Source organism: Aphelocoma coerulescens, chromosome 14 (genome assembly GCF_041296385.1).
Source record: "Aphelocoma coerulescens isolate FSJ_1873_10779 chromosome 14, UR_Acoe_1.0, whole genome shotgun sequence".
In the NCBI taxonomy this organism is placed as follows: domain Eukaryota; kingdom Metazoa; phylum Chordata; class Aves; order Passeriformes; family Corvidae; genus Aphelocoma; species Aphelocoma coerulescens.
Window position 1 is genome coordinate 12,820,198 of NC_091028.1, and position 20,696 is coordinate 12,840,893.

The 20,696-nt window shown below is 44.7% G+C and overlaps 1 protein-coding gene across 7 annotated transcripts in view; it reads left to right on the forward strand.

Annotated features, from left to right (window-relative positions):
- The window catches only part of MAD1L1 (mitotic arrest deficient 1 like 1), a 349,002-nt gene that overhangs the window by 270,183 nt on the left and 58,123 nt on the right, over positions 1 to 20,696 (forward strand). The window contains exons 18-19 of one of the 7 annotated variants that reach the window (XR_011155161.1): positions 2,477 to 3,218; positions 3,320 to 8,534. The exons of 5 other annotated variants lie outside the window; for them this stretch is intronic. Coding sequence is in view for 1 of the 2 variants with exons in the window: in XM_069029437.1 (XP_068885538.1) it covers positions 2,477 to 2,485 (9 nt within the window). In the remaining variant the exon portion in view is untranslated. Of the gene's footprint in view, positions 1 to 2,476; positions 3,228 to 3,319; positions 8,535 to 20,696 lie in introns of those variants that run through there. One more of the 7 variants, XM_069029437.1, reaches the window with a different exon arrangement.

Genomic DNA, 20,696 nt, shown 5'->3' on the forward strand with positions numbered 1-20,696 from the left:
CATAAAAGCCCACGTATTCTGAAATCTCCACAAAGCTGCATCTTGAGGAAGAAAAGCAGAGAGTTTTCCAAGCAGTCGATGCTCTGCACGTTCACCTGGCAAAGTTTCAGCAAATGGGGTAAAAAGTAGGTTTCTGTGCTTCTGTTGCTTTTTGTTAGCAGGTAGCACTGGGCAGGTGATGTACACAGCATGTGTTCTTCTGGAGCTACGTTTGGTTTTTCCCCCAAAATTCACAAATCAGTCGAGTTTTAGAAACTTGGCTTTGATAAAATATTTCAGGAGCAGCCGCACAGCGTCTGAATCCAGGAGCTGGCTTTGAGTCAGCGCTCGGTGTTCCTTCAGTTATCCTGACCCCAGTGAACTGCAGTGTGGGCTGTCGCTAATCCTGTTGCTTCAGAGAAAATCAGATCTCAGCTTCACGGCTTTGCTATTTTCCTGCCTGTGGAGGATTTTGGCAGAGCTTCCTGTTCCTCTTTGACCATTTCTTTTCCCCATGATGGCAGCACAAGCAGCGCTTCTTTGGCTGGTGGGGAGTGTCCTGCCAGTGCTGCCCTGAGATTCCACCATATTCCCAAGATGTTGCTTCCTAAGGACTCTGTTCACTTTAGCTGTCTTTATTCTGCTGAGTAAAAATCCAACTAAACCTTGAAGCAAAATGCCAGTGAAAAGGCAGGGTGTTTTTTATGTATATTTGTTCTATTTTGCTATCTTTTAGCACCTTAGGAAAGAAATTGGGATGTGTAAGGTTAAATCCAGCCCTTCCCTCTCCTCTAATCTCAGCCTGGAGAAGGGTTCTGAGCTTCTTGGCTCCCTGTGCTGCTCACAGCTCTGACATCCCTCTCACATTTATTTTAAAATAAATAAAAATAACAGTGCTGGGAGTTGAGGGTGGAGAATTATGCAGGTCTTTTGCCCACTTTTTGCTTTGGCATGGAGCTGGTGGGAAGGGTAGCTCTGCTGCAGGCTGGGAAAGGACCTTCCTTGAGCTGATACTGAATTTGCTGTGGGAGTCTCTGTGTTTCTGGAATGAGGTGAAATTGCCATCCAGGGGTGGGTGCTGTGTCACCTGCCCTTTCCTCACCAGTTAACAGGTTCATTGAGTCTCGCTCTTTCTGCTGATAGTGCGGGTACAGATGAGAAAATAGATATTTTTTTATGAGTTGAGATGATGTCTTTCTCTGGGAACCTTTCTCTGCTATTCTTTCATTTTAAGCACAGTGTCACAGAAAATTTCATTAGCCACACCAAAAGTCTCTGAGCCTACAATCAGCCTGTCAGTGAGTGATAGATGTACAGCACTGATTAATATTTACATTCTTTGGAGATTTGCCCTTACCCAAGGGGTCATATGGAAAGCCATGAGTACTTGAGCCTTGGAAGAACCTGGGGTTCACTCTCTGCAGCGAATACAGAATTGGTAGGGTATTAAACCGAAATGGCTTCTCCACAAAACCAGAATTTAATCAACTTAAAACCACATTTTCCTACCTAATTTTCTCTCTTGAGCCAGGCCTACAGGGAGGCTTCTTATGCAGGGGGTAAATGGGCAGCACACCAAAGGCCTTCAGACTGCAAAGGGGCATCTCCAGCTTGCCCGAGCTGCTTTCATTACTCAGAGACTGAAATTTTAATCATTGAATTAATTTTTCAGAAACTGAAGTGCAAATCTGTACCCCCAGTGGCATTAATAATGAATGCAGGGAAGAGAGACATTAGGAAAAAGAAGGGCTGGGAAATTTGGGGTTGGGGAAGGAACGTTTTTTGGGGGTTATTAATTTGAAGAGATAATGTATGGGCTGTATTTCCTTCTCCCTGGGCCTTTCTCCTTGTCTTGCCCATGCTGTGTCCAGCAGTGTCGTCTTCATTTCTATCCAAGGCATTTTTCCAGTACTTTTGGATTTGCTTTTCCAGGGTACATAGCCAGCTCTGTACACACAGGGTCCCACTCCCCATCTCCAGAGCAGCCCCTGAAGCGTTGGGGGGCTCTGGTCACATCATGGGAAGAGAAGGAGCCAGGGCTCACCTGCTCCTCAGGTTTAAAGGCAACATCTGAACTACAGCCAAGATGCCAGAGCTTTCTGCCTCACTTTTGGCTCCTTCCTTCCTCTCTCAAAGAGCACACAGGGTTTTTTTTTTTTTCCTCCTAATTAAAAGTATTATATACCAGAAGATTAATTAGAAATGAAAGTGATTTTTTTTTTTCCCCCCTCCCTTTTCTGCCAGTGGAAAAGGTCTGTGCCAGGCGACTGCCAGAGGGAGCTGGGATTTCTCCCTTTAATGGATTCCAGGCAATTTGCCTTTGGACAGCTATCTTATAAATAATGAATGTTTGCACAGATTCTCCCAATTCTCTGTCAGCGCAGGTGGTCTTCACTTCCACCATCCCAAACAGCTCTGGAAACCACGGGGTGCTCCCAGCCTTGGTTACCACACCAAAGGGGCAATTCCTCACAATTCCCTTTGCTCCTCCTTGCAGGCATCATGAAGACCCCCTATGGTTATGGATTTGTATCTTTATTTATCTGAAATCCCATCGAGTCATCACATCTGCGCTCTGCCATTCCTCCTCCATCACACAGCGCTGCCAGCAAAACCTCCAGCGGTGGATAGGCACATTTGTCCTCGTGGTCTGGTGGGCTGACATTCTCAAAAGCCTGTAGGAACGTTGCCAGCAGACGAGACTCTAGCCCAGGTGCACGCTGCATGGTTGCAGGGCATTTTCAAAGCCTTTGTGCTCCCTTTCCAAGGCTCTCGCAGTAAGATGATGATTCTTTGAATTGTTATAGTAATCTTCAGAAATGAGGATTTGGTTCAATGGGCCTAGAGGAGAAATCCTCTCCCAGAAGGAAAGCTATTCTGGAGTTAAAAGCACCCAAGAGTACGTTATGCAGAGCAGGGGCTTTAAAGTGGCCGTGGTGGTGCAGGGATGAATTCCAGCCCCGAGGAGGACGGCATAGCCCGAGCGTTTCTCTTCACACAGCTCCACTTGCCCTGTGTATTTCTTTTCCATTCAAATGGAAGTGGTGACTGCAGGAAGATGAAGGTGAAGGTCCCCAGCTGCAGAGAGCTCCTGTGGTCAGCAGCCACCTGGTTCAGAGGAAGACTGGGGATTGCTCCAAGAACCTTTTCTGTGGCTCTAAATACAGCAGCTAATGACACCTTCCACTCAGTGGGAAGAAAACAGAATTACTAAACTTGCAATTTGGCACAGTGGGGGTGTGAGTTTGTCCTGCCAGTTTCTTGTTGCTATATATTTCCAATACTTTTTTTTATTATTATTTTTCCCTAATATATATATTTTTTTTCTTCTCTGAGGCAGGTGGAATCCACATCAAGGGGCTCACTTTAAGGACTCAAATTATGTGTGTGGAAGTCACAGCCCCAGCAGGAAAAAAACTGATGGCTGCTTATGTCATCTGGCATAAAAAGGAGAATGTGCATGTTCCCTGGGAAATGCCACATGTCTTGGCCTTATGAGTAATGTGTAGTGATGTCCCATTAGGAGCCACGTTCCCAGTTTGGTGTTGAAGGGGACATATATATTTCCATGTAATTTAAATCACTTTGACTTATGGTTTAGGTTTGTGCTAGGCAGGCTGCACAGAGGTTCCAGGAGAATACTGTTTGAGATGGCTTCGGGGGCAAAAGAAAGAAGATAACTGAAGGCAAGGTTAGAAATAAGTGAACATTTCCAGTTGAGCAAGTTTTACGGTCATGCACTGTGGTAATTGAAGGTTTGCTGTTAAATGCTACAAATCTGTGCTGGAGAAGAAAACCTGGCCCCAGTTTGTTATTGCTGCAGTGTGAGGTGGGAGAGCTCTTAGGGCAAGAGGTGCTGTTTGTAAGGAAATGCAGGGAGCAATAATGACAGGTTAGCAACGCCCAGTTCTTTTGAGCATTTCGTAGAGGAGCCCATCATCTCCAGAGGTTGTGAAGGTTCATCCTGAAGATGTGTGAAAATTCAGATTAATTTCTCCAGCAGTTCCTGGAATGGACCTGTCAAGCCGAGCTTGTCCTGGTGCTGTTTGAGCATTGTGGGGTAAAACGAGTGAATATGTGGAGGTGAAAAACTGTCTTTCTAGTTCCCCTTCTGCACCTCTGTATGCTTGTTGCCAAATCTGTGTTTGAGCTGGGGGACAGACAACCATCACCAGCTCAGGCTAGAGAGATGTGCTCAAAGCTCATTTCTGCAGCCAGCCCCAGAGTGCTTGGAAGAAGCAAATGCCTGCTTTCTGGAGCAGGGACTTGCTTTAATGTTCTTATCAACTGTTTTGCAGTCTTTGTTAAAAGAGGTCAAGGCTCATTCCCCTGGGTGGGGACTTCCTGAGCACAGGATTTATTATTAGGGCAGTACCATATCTTGTAATTAGGGATGTAATTCCCATCTCTGTAGACAGCCAGCCTGTAGCCTAGGTACCATTTAAGAGTTTCATGAGATGAATTAAGTGAGGATGGACTGAGCAATACAATGCATTTCAGCAGAGATCACTTGCCTTAAGTCCTGCAGGTGGTTCAGACGAGATATGAAAAGTAAATACCTCCCCTCATCTTCCTTCCCTTTCTTTTTATAATAGGCAAGGAGAATGGCATTGTTTTGGGGCCATGCAGTAGTGACTTTCTGACAACTTGCAGCCTGGTTGTTTGAAAGGTATATCATCCCCTAGTCCCTGCTGGAGCAGCTGGAAGAACCTCTATTTCTTTTTCAGTCTGACACTAAAGATTTTTACCTGCAAAAGACCTGTGTCTTAGAAAATTGCTGTTGCAGTACATCTGAAGAGTCAGATTTGGCAGGCTTTAAAGTGTGATGTAAGAGATTCTTACTTAATTTAGCATTTTGTTTACTTTACTTTTTTTTCCTCTTTACCTACATGGGGAGCAGTGCTTGTGTTGTTCTGCAAGGAGTTCTACAGCTTATATGCCTTGTATAAAATAATTTATGTAAGTGCAGAATAAATGAATCAAACTTGAAAAAAAAAAGGAAAGCAAGCAACTTTGGGCTTGGAATAAGGAGTAGGTGAAAGGCTGAAAGAAAAGAAGGACAGAGAAGATGAATTGTGAAGAAAAATAGAAACAAAATTGTGTACAGCAGTAAGACAGAAAAAGCAAGGGAAGGCCAGACATACAAGTTAATGCAATGTACTTTCCCCTGTAATTATATTCATTTGATGTAGATTTGTGCCAGGCACTTTACAGCAGTGTTAATGAGACGAAGGAAGAGTTGATATCCATAGCAGTTTCAAAGATAGGACTTGAGGCTGTTCTCAGTGGGCATGGCTATATTTAGCATCACAGCGCTCTGGGTATGGGATGCCATTACAGTCTTACACAAAGGCTTCTGAAGGATGATCTCAAAGCACGTTGCATCAGTTCCTACTCGGTATTTCCCAGATTCTATTTCCCAAAACGTTGATGTCCATTGATGATTCTAGTCTTGCCATCTTTGTGGAATTCTTGTTCTTCATCTGTCTTCAGGAAAGGGTTTTATGACCATGGGGTTTTCTTCAGGTGTGAGGATCTCCACAGTGTCTCAGAGGAAGGAAACAGTAATTCACCTCTTGGATGGAGCATGGTTCCTCTGCAAATTTGCATTTGCCTTCCTTGCTTTCACACATCATCCTGCAGAGGGATGAGAGCTCGTTGCCCTCAGCCCCGCATAATCATGTTAATAACCTCGCTCTAATGATGCACAAAGTGCTGAGGAGTCATGTACTGCACTCCTGATTTTTCAGCAGTGCAACTTGCACCCCTTCATCCTGAAAAAAATCCAGTATAGATTTTACTGGCAAAAGGGAAGAGAAGAGGATATTCCCAGGGATTACAGAAAATTTACCTTCCCATACGTATGGCTCAAAGAATTGTAAAGCTCGTGCACTCACAGACAGTTATGTTAGCAACAGGTAGGAAAAATGCTCCAGAATTATTCACACTGGCTCCTGGCAGGAGCTCAGAGTTTCGTGGGTTATCCACCAAGGCAGAGAGATGAGGTGAACAATAGGGGTTTAATTTAGGGGATGTTTTCCCTACCTTCAGCATGTGTCTCCAGCTCCCATCCCTGTTCCCTGATTGCAGTGTAATCTCACTCATTACTCTGTGGCCGCAACCTCCCCTCCCCATTACAGCAGTGAAGAACCAGCAGCCAATTTGTGTCCACAATTAAGGTTGTGACCTCTCCACTTCCCTCTGCACTAGACAGCTGCAGAAGGAGGTACAAAGAAGCTCTCTACTAATTGTTAGAAAAGAAGAATTTCAGACCCTGAATTGTTTGCTGAGATTTTCTGTAGTTTATTTTGCTCTGTGCAGCAACCGTTTTCAAAAAAAGCAGAGGATTGATTGCTCCTGGAGTTTATCGTGCCTGGTGTTAAAGGAAAGGGGAGTCAGATGGGAGATAGCTGGTCACTCTCCCAATGAGGGGATCTCACTGTCCTCAGTGCACTTCACCTGCTCTTTGGGAAGCAACTGTCACACCTCGAGCTGTGCATGACACTGCCTCTGCTCTGCTGATGATGCCTCAGGTGAACTGCTTGTTAGGGAAGGAAAAACTGTGGATTTCTTTTCAGAAAGAAGGATGGGATTACTCCCCCAGCTGAATAAAGCTGCAAATTTGGGGCACAATTGACCCATTTGTACTCGCAAATGTACAACAGCTTTGTAGGTGGTAATGACTTCTGCCAAATTCTTCTATTTGTCACTTTGAACTATCGGATTATAGAAGAAGCACAAAGATTCCTTGTTGGTAGAAAGATGGCTTGAAGTTGCTGAATCATTACAAGCATCTTAATGCAGAAGCAACTGATCTTTTCATCCAGTGCTAGCTTTGGGCTCAGCTTTCCCTCAGGACCTGGATGTTGTAGAGAACGAGAAAATTAGTGCTAAAAAGATTATTTGGCTGTATGTGAAATGATCCTTCATGCTCCCCACATTTCAGAAGGCTGCTGCTTGCTGTGCTGAAATGTTGCAGTATGGAAAATACAGGTAAGATCTTGAGGAGCACCCAAGATGCCCACAAGGACACAGAGGGCACTTCCTGTTGCTTCACGTTTACTGGAATATGTTGTATGTAGTGTTCAAAACCATGGCTAATTACATTTTGCAATGAAATCCATGAACATCTGTTCTTCTCCCTTTCTGTGCCAAGTCCCAACCTCTGGGAGTCATGTTGTCTCCACAACAGTTACATAGCACATTTGCCCCCTAAACTAAGTAGAGGTTGCAAGGCAGAAGAAACCTCTCAGGAAAAGCATTTTTCTTTTAAAACTTAGAGTGGCAGCCGTGCAGGGAAGAGAAGAGAGGGGCAGATGTGGTGGCAAGAGCAGGAAATTGTGATCCTCTGTGGTGCCCACACTGAGCAATGCCCAGTGATGAACGATATTCATGAATTAACAGCTTCGTTGGAGTTGGGTGTGTGCCTGGCTGGGAGGTGCATAACTGAGTGTCTCAATCAAAAAAATAAAAAAGTTTTTCATGCCTTCTGTTTCAGCAGAAGTTTGGAAGTCTGGTGGAATCCTGTGCTGTAAATATTTATCTTCTAGCTCCCTTTGCACCCCCCCTCACTGGGAAAGCTCTTGGGTGATGGCAGAGGTCCCACAGTAACTGCAGCTTTTCTTCTCTTAGCAATGGCAGTGACGCAGTAGCGATGGCTGGTGTGTTGCAGGGAAGAAGGATGTACTCCATCTAGGCTAGACTTGCAAAGAGTAAATTGGAATAAAAATAGATTAAATCTTTCCGTAGTTCAATGGCAAAAGTAAATCACCCATCATTTGCCTTCTATCTCCCAGATGCATTAAAATGTGGGAAATGCTCCATCTCTGAACCCTTCATTTCTTGACAAGCTTTATTCGCTCTTTCCTCTCTGATGTTTTTATTAATTTATTCTCTAAGGCAGTTCCTGCTGTGCCAGCTCCTTTGACTGCATGGTGTAGGAAGATGTTGATAGGTCTTGCACAAGGAACAGTGGATCCTGAACCCAGGGCTTGATGGATATTTTACAATTCCTCTGTGTTTCTTTTCTGCCTTTTGCTTTGGGCTTTTGCAATATCCTTTCACAGGGAACAGCAGAAGCAAAAAATTAAGGGTTTGAAGAGTTACCAATCTTTTCTGTGCCTTTTGTCCCATGTTATAAAGTCCCAAGTAAAGCAGATAAAAAGGTAAAAAGGAAGGATGACTGTACTGTGAAAGGCTTGGAATGCTGATGGTCAGTGATAGAACAGGATGTTCAGGAGAGGGGGAGAGTCCCTGTGTCTCACCACCTGGACCTTAGGATTAAGCAATTTTAAAGACACCTCCTTTGAAGGCTCTGACCTTGTCCTTCCATCTTCAGGCTTCAGCTTTATTGCTCTCCCAAGGAACTCAGACAGTTGATTAACTCGTAACTCACTAGTTCTTGACACATTAAGCAGCAAATTTGACTCTAATTAACAGCTTTTATTAACCCAGGTTCCCCCTTCCCTCCTCCCTTTCACTCTAGAGACTCCTCAAGCCATTACAGGTTTTAAAGTAATTTCTAATTTTTTTAATCCTTTTTTTTTTTAAATTATAAGTGAATATGTGAAGACATTGGAATGCACAGCTCAGGGGGAGGATGTGTGTCTGTCAGAGGAATATTAGGAAAGCAAATATGGTCATCTGGAGGGAAGCAAGGGGTTGGATTGTGGATGGAGCTGGTGGGTTGGCTTAACACTGAAGAGGAAACCATGAAGGGCAGGCTTTCCTCAGCTCCCCACCTCCTGCTCTGCACAGTTGCTTCCCAGCTGACAGCAGCCAGGCTGAGCCTCAGTGATCCACCAAGGTGTGCAACCTGGCGTGAAAATGAGGGAGCATTGCTGGAGCTCCTGGCCAAACTGGGTGGGAGCTCTGCTGCTCCTCCAGAGCCTGCCAGTGCTCCGCTGCCAGAAAGATCTGCATGGAAATCACCCTGCAGGGAGCTGAGGGCACGGAGAGAGTGGGGTTTGGAAGTTATCCCGTGCACAGTGTCCGTAGTTATCCCATCCCTACACCGCGTTGGCACTGACGAAGCGGCGGCTCCCTGGGGAGTTCTCCTCTGCAGTGCGGATCTGGGCTGGGATGGGATGGGTGAGGGGCTGAGAAGAGCTGAGGAAGCTCCTCTTCTTCCCCACTGAGGTTCTCTGTGCTTGTTTGGTCAGCTGATACGGCAGCTTGGCGGTGAGCACACGGCCAAGAAATCCAGGGATCCCACAACTGTAATCCAGCACTGCCACTGAGTGCCTCACGCTGTCTCGTTCCCCATCTGTGACCTGGGAGCAGTAATGACTCTGCCACTTTGTCCAGGTGTTCCAGTTCTGGTGTGCAAGTTCCTGGTGAAGTGTTAATTTTTATAGCTTGCAAGGGAGAGGGAGCTTTTTCACCCTTGTTTAAACAGAGAGAGATGGTTTATTTTCAGATTTCAAAGCACATAGTGGTGTAACCCTGCCCAAGAAACTACTGTGGTATCTTTATAAAAGATGTTTTTCAGAAGCTTTGGTAAATGTGTTTCACCACTATTGCTCTGAATGTATCTAATTCAGTTTTGAACTTTCTGAACTCTTGATCTGAGAGAGAGCCTGTGACAGTGAGCTCCAGAGGTCAACGCAGGACTTGAGAAAAGAGAGGTTTTTATGTCTGTTTAAAATTGCCATTCTGTTCCTCTGGGTATCATTTCCCTAGCATCTTGCAAGAAAAGAGTAAATATCTTCATTATTCTGTGCTTTCTCAGGTTTCTCCTTAACTGCTAAACAGCTGTGTTTTTATATTTTCTGTAACTAAAGTGAGTGAACCTCTCCCAAGACAACTGGCAGTGAAGATGAAGCGTTTCAGTGCTCCTAAGAGGCAGAGCAGCCAAGGTCAGCTCAATGCCCCCCAAACCAATCGTGTCATATGCAGTCTCACCACATCTCAGCTTGCTCTCCTATGCAAATAGCTGAAGAATATGTTAGACAAAACCGGTCCTCGGGGAGCAGCCACTGTAATCTTTCACTATGTTGAATATTGATCGTGTGTTATACCTCCTTTTTTAATTTAGTTCAGTTAGTTTCTGGATTTGTAATAGCACTTTATCCCTTGCTCCATTGCTCAGACAGTTTCTTGTAGCCTTCTTGGCGGTGCTTTGTCACAGAGGCTTTGAAAATCCAAATAATTAAACCTAATCCTCAGGGTTTCTTTCTTTTTTTTTTTTTCCTTCTTAAGAATTTTAGGGAATTATCCTAGATGGAAAGGGAGTGGTTTTATTTATTTATTAGCATTATTTTTGCCTGGGGGTTTATTATTGCTTGTTTAGTTTTATTTGGTACAGAAATAAGTTTTAAGGCTTCATATTCTCTGGCTCATTTTTGAAAACCTGGAGTCAGGCTACAATATTGCTCCTTTCTTGCCTGCTGGTATATACATCCAATTTTAAGGCTAATTTATTTTTAACAATTTCAATACTTTTAAGTCCTCAAATATTATCCTGCCTTGGTGATTCATGATCCTCTGAGGATAAGAGATGTGGTATGGGAGAATTGAGCAAACTTTCCAAGTTACAGGGAGAGCTATATGCTTATATGACACCCAGCAAGGCTTTGACAGGCAGCAGGTGAATATGTGTCCCCATCATGGGGCACTTGTGGAATCCATCAGGGGAAGACTGAACTCCCTTCAGCATGTCCCTTTGCTGACTTCAAAAAGGAGGATGAAACTAGGCTTCATATTTATGTTTCTATTTATTACGTTGGCAAGATTTAGTTCGAGTAAAGACAGACCAGAGGTCTTTTTTTATTTGGGCTGCGTAGAAGATAAATCAGGTGTGATTCTTCCATTATGGCTCTGTGATGCTCATGAGGAGCAGTGATGGATAGTTGTCTTTGTCATTTCTTCTCTACCAAGAAGAATAAGTAAAATAAGGCTTCCCTTTTGCAATCCAAACAACTCCCAGTCTGTGCATGAAGCAGAAGGCAAGGCTAGGAAGGAAGTTACCTCGAGGGGTTCCCTCCAGAGCCGACACACCAGGTAGGAGGAAATTCATTAGACATACTTTGGTGAGTGGGTGTAGTGAGCACACAACTCCCAGGATGTGTTTTCAAAGGGTCTGTCTGAGGTTAATGCTGCACTAGATCTCCTCTTTTGTGCTAAGTTAGGCTAATATTTAAACAATCTTCTTATTAATTTCTCTGTTAATTCCAGTGTTTATCGTCTACCAGTAACGTGTCTAAGTCTCTGTGGGTTTTGTTCTTGGAGTTTCTCTGGTGCAATGTCCCTATGCCATCGTGTGTTTCAGCATAACCTCTGTGCCTGTTGTTGAATTCTAGAGATGAACATAAGGATTAAGATCTCTAGAGGTTAAACAGAGTAGATAATCCTCTGTTCCCCCTTCTCTTATCCTCAGTTCCTTTCTCAAGCCATTTGTAGTGAGGTTGCCTTCTCCTGTTGAGATCTTGGATGATCCTGCTTTGTTTGGGCTGCTGTCTGGTTTTCTAGGCTGTCTCATTTTGTTGTCTCTTCAGTATTTCCCATCTCTTCAGGACCTGTTTGCTTCTCCACTTACTTTCCCCTCCAGGTTCCACAGGTTTCCACAAAGCAGCTGCATTGCTCCAGCATTTGAGAGTAGTTAAAATGGAACTGCACTTAACTGTAATACTGCCAGCACTCATTTTGATCCCTGCATCCAGGGACATTTTGTTATTTTCATGGTGTTCTCATCATGACTTAAATATAAAATAAGCAGTTGTAGGGCAGGAGGGGATGCCTTGCTCCACTACGCTGCTTGGGGTAGAAGATAACGCCTTCAAAGTGCAAGTGTGCAGGACTATAATGTTTTATTCTCTTAAGGTACTGTGTTAGCTTCCAAATTTAGGTAATTTCTAAGGGCTTCTAGTATTTTTTTTATGAACAGCTTTAAATAGAAGTCATTAGACACTGTTGTTCTAACTTAATTAACTGTTCTCCTTACTGAATTACAGCACAGCAAAGAGTGACGGCACTGTAGGATGGAGAAACATCTTACTAGAATTTAAAAAAAAAAAAAAAAACCACGAGATTTAACACTTAATTAGAACACAGGACCTTTGGCAGCCCAGATATCAGGTTGCCTTGAGATCAGGCTTTGGGAAGTGATGTCTCACTTCCCAGATTGCTGCAGTTAAACCTCCTGTGCTTCAGGCATCACTGGAGCTCATGCCCTTGCTTTGTTCACAGGGGTGGCTTCCTGTCCCCCAGCAAAGGCAAAATGTAATTGCAACATGAGCAAGCAGTTTCTTTCACATTCCATCTCACAGGTACGTGTAGCAGTAGTGAATAAGAGACAGTGGTCAGTGCAGGCTGTGGTTGCCAGCAGATGTTACCATCATCCTGAACGATCCCCACCAGCAAGGGAAGGCAGCACAGGATCCTGCTGACAGCCTTGGAGGGAGAGGTCTTTTCTGTGGCTGAGCAGAGGGTCTCAGCTGTGCCTGCACAAGGAGGTGGTGTAAAACCATGTGTCTTTTTAACAAGAGCAGCAAGCAATGTCGACGTTCCAGAATGTAGTTACATTGAAGGGAAACAGTTAAATATAATTTCATAGAGTCACAGAATGGTTTGGGTTGGAAGAGACCTTACAGACCATCTCATTCCACCCTGCCATGGGCAGGGACACCTTCCAGTATCCCAGGTTGCTCCAAGCCCCGTCCAACCTGGCCTTGGACACTTCCAGGGATGGGGCAGCCACAGCTGCTCGGGGCACCCTGTGCCAGGGCCTCACCATCCTCCCAAGGAACAATTTTGTCATTATATCTAATCTATAGATATTGGAGAAAATAACATGATCAGAAAGTGGATTTAGAGGTTGTTGACCTGCACATTACCTAGAATTGGTTTTTAGGCCGAATGAAGTTGCCTGGAAGCCTTTGCAGGATTAAATCAGGCATATACTGTATTTGACTTTTGATATTTAGAACAAAACTTCTGGAAGCAGCTAAACCTTCCCATCACATTCTAAAGGCTGGTGATGTTTTGACACTTAATGCCTCGTTGTACCGTGTGAGGCCTCACTGAAGTGTGGAGGAGCAGCTATGGGAGATTGTATGACCAGGTCCCCCTGGGAAAAGGCTTTCTTTTAAAAGAGCTTGCAGAGATGTCTGCTGTGTCTCCATCCTGCTGAGAGGCTGAAGGAAGTACAGCAGGGTGAACAGGCCTGCAGAAAACAGGGTTCATTGAGTCGTGTTAATGTCGGCTGTCGGCAGCGCCGGCAACACTCGCTTTTGCCATGTGCTGGACCCATCTCTCCTTCATCCCGTGCCTTTGTCTGACCATCACAAAACAATTTGCTTTCTTTAGCTTGGCTTTGGGGCTACAGCAAGAGCTTACTACAGCTCTTTGGAGTAATTTTCACCTCCATTCCAGCCAACTAGATTAGACCACAGATAATGCTAGGAGTGAATAAGAGCTCCAGCTCCAAGGGAGCTGGAACATAATTACAGTAGATGAAGGGTACTTTCCGCAGCTCCTCCAAGAGTGCTGAGATTAGACTGTAATCATTGTTTGTAAGCAGACAGGAATGAGGGGTAATCAGCTAGGCAGCCCTTGCACGTTATTCTAGGAATTAATATTAGCTTCCTGAAGCAGCTCATCAATTCACACTTATATGTAACTGCAGAAATCAACAGGTCTTGTCTTCCCTCCGTGGGAGCTGCCGGACGGGCTGGGCCCTGTGGGGCTTGGGTCAGGCTTGTGGTTCTGTGGGTCAGGCCAGGTGTGCAGAGAGGCTGACGTGGCTGTGCAAGAGGGAGCCGGTGTTCCCAGCAAGGACTGCGGGTCTCAGCTCCGCAGGGAGAGAGGAGACAAAGAGACTGGGTAATGCAGGAGCAGGAGAGCTCGGGAACTGCAGCCTGGTGCTGCTGCCCATGGAGAGCCAGCCGGGTTCACTGTGCCGAGGAGGGGAAGGCGTCGCTTTTTTCTTCAGCAATCTCCTTTAGCCTGCAGAGCTGAGGTGGGAGGGAGGGAGGGACGGCGCTGGGAAGGAGTGGGGAAGTTTGGGTTTGAAGAAAATCTTTGCAAGTGTGCTTGGTGCTGCTTGAATCCAGCCCTAATTATAAAGCCCGCGGGTCACAGCAAGCACAGTGAGAACATCGTGTACAGACACAAAGTTAACACTAGGCAGCAAAAGTCTTGACATCCCTCTGATGTGAAACGAGAAGAGAAGGAAAAAAAGAGCTTGCAAATCCAGGCAGAAGTCATTAGGAGAGTGAGTCCACAGACCATGAAGGGTCACTTGAGTTTCGAAAAACACATGTACTGCTTTCACCAGAACTTGCTACTGCAAGGCAGGTGGTAGGACCATTCCAGTATGAGTGTTAGCCTGCCCTGCTTCCCTCCCTTCAGCAGTTCTCACTGCCAAGCCCTTTGCTTCCATCAGTTTTGGAATAAATCACCAACCAACCAAATGATTATCTCTTGCAGTGCTTTACATACATTAGTTATGTGCTTGGGCTTTTTAATGATGCTGCTGCTCTGACAGCTCACTAAATATGACACAGCTTTATGGGTGGCATTGCGAATACTTTAGCAGCCAAAGGTTAGCTGCTGTTATTAACCACATCAATACTGGCTCTTGTAGGAAAAATAAGTGGAGATAAATGCTTTCTCCAGAAAGCTCACAGCCTAAAAGCCAAACCTGAAGGAGCATCGAAGGAAGGAGCAGCCCATGAGCAAATGGACTGGTGGTAGCTGGCACAATGTCATGAGTTTACACTTGTGGCTGTTGATTCATTTGGTTTGTTAATTGGAGTAGAGGTAGGTCAAAGGACACAGCAGGAACCTGGCAGCCAGCAAGAGGAAGAGGGACAGAGCTGGCGTGTCACCTGCCCATCCTGATCCACTGCCAGAGTTCTGGAGCTCTCTCTGCAGGAGGATGTCTGGAAAAATTTGAAAGAAGAATGTGTTCATGTGTGCATGGATTGCTCCCAAAAGTCTCTTCCAGGCTCTTTTCTAGCATGGGAAAAAGCATGGGTGGGCACATGGGTGAAACTGTCTGGGCTTCAAAGCTGCAAACCTTCCTTGGCAGAGCCAGGTGTATGTGTGGCTGCCAAGGAGCACCTGCTTTAGGGAAGGGCCATGCAAGGGAAAGCTGTGATGGTGAGGAGAAATGAGTGAGTTGGACACCTGGACCGGTGGGTGAGCAGAGAGAGGAGCCTCTGGATGAGGATTTTGAAGTTAATGGGTAAAATGAGCTAGGCTGAGGATGTGTAGTCATGAATTCGCATGACGTGGGCATAATTATTGTAGCCCAGATCAGAGAGGAGGAGCTGTCTAAACTCATTTCTTTTTGCTGCATTTCTCATTTAGATATGTTGTTTTATCTAATGGATCTTTGTACAGTCGAGCCTGGGAATGAGAAAGGCCCTGTTTGCTGTGGTGGAGCAGTGAACAGAGCAGAGAGGTGGGGTTTGCTGATGAATATCAGCTTCTAGAAATGAATTGTTTTTCTTGCTCCTGCTGCTGCTTTGCTGAGGGACTGGGATAGAGCTCATTTTAGAAATCTCACGGTGTGACTGTCGTGTTTCTTAGAAAGGGCAGTAGGGAGAATAAATCTGTGGGATGAAGGGGGGAGATGTCTGTGGGTTACACTCTGGTTGTGCTTTTGTCCTGTGCTCGTCACCAGCCCCGTCACACTGAGATGTTCTGCCTTGGCTACCTGGAGATCAGTGTCTGTGCCTCCTCTGATGGACTATTAATACTTCCCAAAGCCCTGGTAGCCTATCTAATAAAAGCCATGAGTGCCTTGGTGCCTTGCTGCTTGACTGGAAGATTTATTGCTACAAGCAGCAGAAAAGCATCTGGGGAAGCAGAGGGGTTGGTTGCTTAAAAAAATTTTAATATCACAGGTCCCCACATTCCAGTTCATCTTTACCAAAGGAGTTATCAAGTTAGAAGTTCCAGTGGGAACAGAGAGAACATGTTACCAGCACTGTTATAGTGAAGGCTGTGCCAGCACTTCCATGAAAACCTTCTGTTTTCAAATGGCTATAAATAGTTGGTTAAATGCACATAAATAGATCCTACCTGGGGGTAAATACTTGACTTTGAAGTGAGCAGACGGCTGCTTCTCACTTTTAACCTACATAAAATGAGGGACAGCAGTGTTGCCAAACATGAGTGCTGAAAGTTGTAAATGCGATGTAAAAAATAACAATATGCTTTGAGATAATTTTATTTGCCATCTGGTTTTGAGCTGTCGGTTATACTTGCATCATGTTTTCTCTGCAACTGCGAAGTTTCTTTATTTTGAAACAAAAACAAAGATTGCCATCTAGTACCTTGACTTTAGGATATCGAAATTGAAGAAAAGTTTTTAATCAAATCATATCTTGCAAAGCTTTTCAGAAAGGGAAGAATTCTGGCAATGGTACAGCATTTAGAGAAGTTTATTAATCTCTTTTAGTTTTGTGTAAAAGCAGATTAACCAAACAGTCTTAATGAATGCATCAGACATCTCCATGCATTCACAATGAATGTTTGCAGGTAGGCACTTGGAAATTAGAAAGTGTTAAATTAAAACACGTATTTTCCCTCTATGGTTGTACCCTAAAGAATTAACTTTCTCCACCCTTATAGACATTTGCTACACTCTTACAGCCACATGTAGCCTAAATAATCTGTGGGTTTGTGATTAAAGCTTTTTTAATATTTATATTCCACCACAGATATTCTTGTCTCTGTCTTGTTTTTGTGGAAAAAAGAAGGAAAAAAAAAAGGCAAACAGAAGCTGGTATGTACAAGACTGCTGCCATTGTGAACTGGCATGAAGACCAAAGCTCCTTTTTTTTTGCTTCAGCTTGTGGACATGGCAGTGGAAGTAGGTTTGTGCAGTTTTTGGAGAGGTGAAGCAGCTGTATGAACCATTTTAAGTTGGGATAAAATGTTTACCTTGCTGTATAAAAGTGGATGAAGTGCAGATCACATTCCCCACTAGACAGATGTGGCACTTGGGGACATGGTTTAGTGGTGGACTTGGCAGTGCTGGCTTAATGGTTGGGCTCAAATGATCTTAAAGGTCTCTTCCAACCAAAATGATTTTGTGATTCTGTGGCAGAAATGGAATCCCACCAGAGAAGGAAGAGAGGTGTTTAGTGCTGAGCCCCGTTGAAATTGTTTCCCAAATGAAACAGGAGTTGTTGTTCTTGAATGGCTGCAGGGCATCGACATGCAGGCTGAAGGCAGATGGGAGAAAATTGTCATTTTTCATTGAGCTGAGTTATCCTGCTCCTATGGTTTTATTTAAAGTAAACTTGGTCAAGAGGTATTTTGGAGAGAGTTGAAGACATTCAACTGGGCTGGGCTGGCACGAGGACAGCATCCACCTCCCAGCCTTCCGTGGTGAGGATCGGAGTGCACTCAGCCATGGCAGGCAGGGATTTTGGAGGGACCTGCAGACCGTGGGGGCTTAACTGTATTGTGCAAGGAGGCTGCAGACCTTGGCTGCGACCGAGGCACAGATTTGGCAGCTGCAGGCATGCTGTGCCCTGGAATGGGTGTCTTTTCCCCCACACCCCAACAGAGGCAGATCCCACTGCCAGCTCTGCCAGGCAGCCGGAGCCCAGACAGCCGATCTGTACGTGGAGCTCGTGCCCACGCAGTGACTGCTTTGGGTTATTCATCTCCTGTAGCAGGCTCTGCTGCCTCCTCCCACCCCGAGCTAATCACTTTGCAAAGCTTCCAAGGTACACCAACTTTGTGTGGCAGCTAACAAGCTTAGCTGATGAGTTCTGCCATCATCCTTCTCCAGAGCTAATCAGCTTACCAGTGCTCCAGAGCTAATGGGCCTGTGGGTCACAGCAGCACCGTGAGCTGCTCGCACACGCGTTTCCCACATCCATCTTTAATTGCATGGCTGCTGCTTTAATGGAGTTTCCTCCTGCATATGCTTCGCCTTTTTTCCAATGGTTATCACTTGTTATTTTGCAGCCAATTCTTTTTTTTTTTTTTCCCTCAGATGCACAGTTCATTAAAGACTATTTTCATGCTATGGTTGAGATTTCAAATATCAGCTGCTTCCCAGTCATCCCACCCAGACTGGGCGGTGGCCAAAATTTATTTACAAACGGAAAATTACACTTTGGATAGCACATCTCATGAGCACTCTGTGCTTTTTACCAGTGCATCCCTGAAATATATCAGTTCCAGCAGAGAAAGTAATTGAGTGATGTCAGCTCTGAAAAGTCAGGATTTCACAGAGTTGAGAGTGGAAGGGCTGAGAGCTGCTGCAGTGGAGGTTCTGCAGCCGAAGAGCGTCATCTTCAAGTGCAGCAGCTGAGAGCTGCACCTGCGCCTGCATCCCTCCCCTAATTTGAAGTGGCTTCACAATCATTTTGCTAGAAAAGGTATTTTATCCTTTTCACTCACTACGTGAAAGCAAGTGGAGAAAAGCGACTGACAAAGAAATGCTGATGGTAACGTATCAAAAGTGCCGACTCTGCATTTGGCGAGCAACCCAACGATAAAAAGGATTTTTTTTCCCCTTGTATTTTTCAGCTTTTATGATGGCAGGCAATGGGAGCAGGTAAGGCATCTGCCTGAAACCTTGTGTGAAGTTGCAGCGTGTCTCTGGCTTGGCAGCGTCCCAGGCTGGGACGTGACAGGAAGGGTTTGATGCTGAGGTTGAATGGTGAGCACGGTTACACGTTTCCAGGTGTGCTCCATCCCCACGTGCAGCAGCACTTTGTGCTTGGCAGAGGGGACAGGACACCCATCCTGGTGCTCACCTGCCCTTAGAGCAGGGGCAGAGCAGGCAGGACCTTTTCCAGGAAGAGTCACTCAGAAGGGTTTTGCCATCTGAGCTCCCAGCTGTGAGTGTGCCACAGAAGTTCCTTGTGATTTAGGAAAACATAATTAAATGCTGCTCAGTGACTGCATTGTTAATAATGTGATTAAAACGAGGTTCCTCTTGACCATATCCCATTCTCAAAAGCAAAATGGAAATGGCAGAAATACCATTTAGAAATTGGGATGTTGTTGTCTGTTCAGATTTTCATTAAATTCTGTGCTTCTGCTCCCCTACAACCATGATTGCAGAGGTTAATTAATACATGTTGTATGAAAATTAAAGTCCTTACATACTATTTTTTTCAGCTGAGTTCTCTCCTGGAAGAAAGAGCAGTGCTCTTTCTTCCTCTATTATAATCTTGATATTTTACAGACCTCTTTTATGAGCCTCTTGTTTCTTGTCCCTTCCTACAGTTTTCCCAGAATTTCTGAGGGATTTATGAAAACCTCTTTCTTTGCTTCCTCTAGTGCTTTTTACTACTCTCCTGGGCCTGTCTTAAAGAAAGTGCACAATGCTTCAGATAAGTATAAACCACCAATTAAAAAGTTGCATTACTGTATAATCCAGACTGTTCCCTATTTTCTGTTCATTCCTATCCAGTGCTTCATCCAAGTTTTGCTAACTCTTGGAAAAAGCACTGCCAAAACAGAGGCCTGGTTGTCCTCTGCCCTGAGCCACATCAATTTCTCTTACCTTATTATACTACCACAGAGGATTTGCACATAAATTTAATAATTTTTCCTTGCTCATTTTGCTGGCACGGGGTCATGGTTTGCCACTCCAAATTGGTAAGCTCCTTCCCAAGCCTTTATTTAAAAGCTAGGTTTGACAAAAACCCAGTGTTTTGCCTTGCCCAAGAATCCTTTGGTTTCCAGGCAAATTCCACACACATAGGAAGGAGTCCTTCATGATACCTGACAAAATTAATTGGGGAAAAAAAGCACTTTGGGACACTTTTAGTAATTTCAGATGGTGTTTCTGTGAAGCCTCAATGAATATGTTTGAGGAGGGGAGAGACAAAGTCATGTTGCCCTCAGGACACTTTCCTAGACCATGGAACCCAAAGTCTGATGGTTTTTTTCTCTCTTAAAAATCTGACCTAGCTTCTGCTTCCCCATAGCAATGTGCCAGAACTGGGGGATGTGGGGAACAGCAGTTCCTTCTGCTTGCTCTGAAGTCTGGAAATCCAGATTTTGTCTGAGTAGAGACTGAGAGAGGGGTCCTGACCACCTTGTTGGAGGAGATACAAAGGGCTTGCTTTCCTTTTGTCCTGTTGTGTAAAACACATTTTTTATATATATATATATATATACACACACACATAAAAACAAATATAAATTTGTATAAAACGCCTCACTGAGAGCAACAAAAGTTGAGCAGCTCTTCAGAAGGGTTTAGTTCAGAAGCAGGTTAGCCTGGCTGCCAAAGGGGGTGGCACAAACAGTGTCCATGGTGGAGTCTGTCTGTTCTGCACGGAGACAGCGAGGAGAAAGTGGGCTGGCTCTCAGCCACAGCAACAGATTGCTCCTCTTTTGCAGACTGAAGTCATGTCTGAAATAAATACGTGCACTCACTGCCATGCATCCTGCTTGGAGCAGTGGAGGAGCTGAGCAGAAATGAGCGTTTTTGGTTGGAAATTTCTGATGCTGTTGTGTAGAGGTAGATTTAAAGCTCTGGGGCAAATATTCTTCCCTTAGAGCATCATTAGTGACCACAGCCTCTGATGTGCCTGTAGCTCTGGTGTGACTATACAGCACCATCAAGTGAGCGTGTTTTAATACATCCAGTCCTTTAGCTGGGATCCTTCTGGACTTATAATATGTCCATTTATTCATATTTTGTGTCTTGCCATACCTTAATGTCTGTCATATGTTCACAGGTGGTGAGAAGGAACGAAGGAGCCCAGTTTCTGTTCTAGCTGTGTACT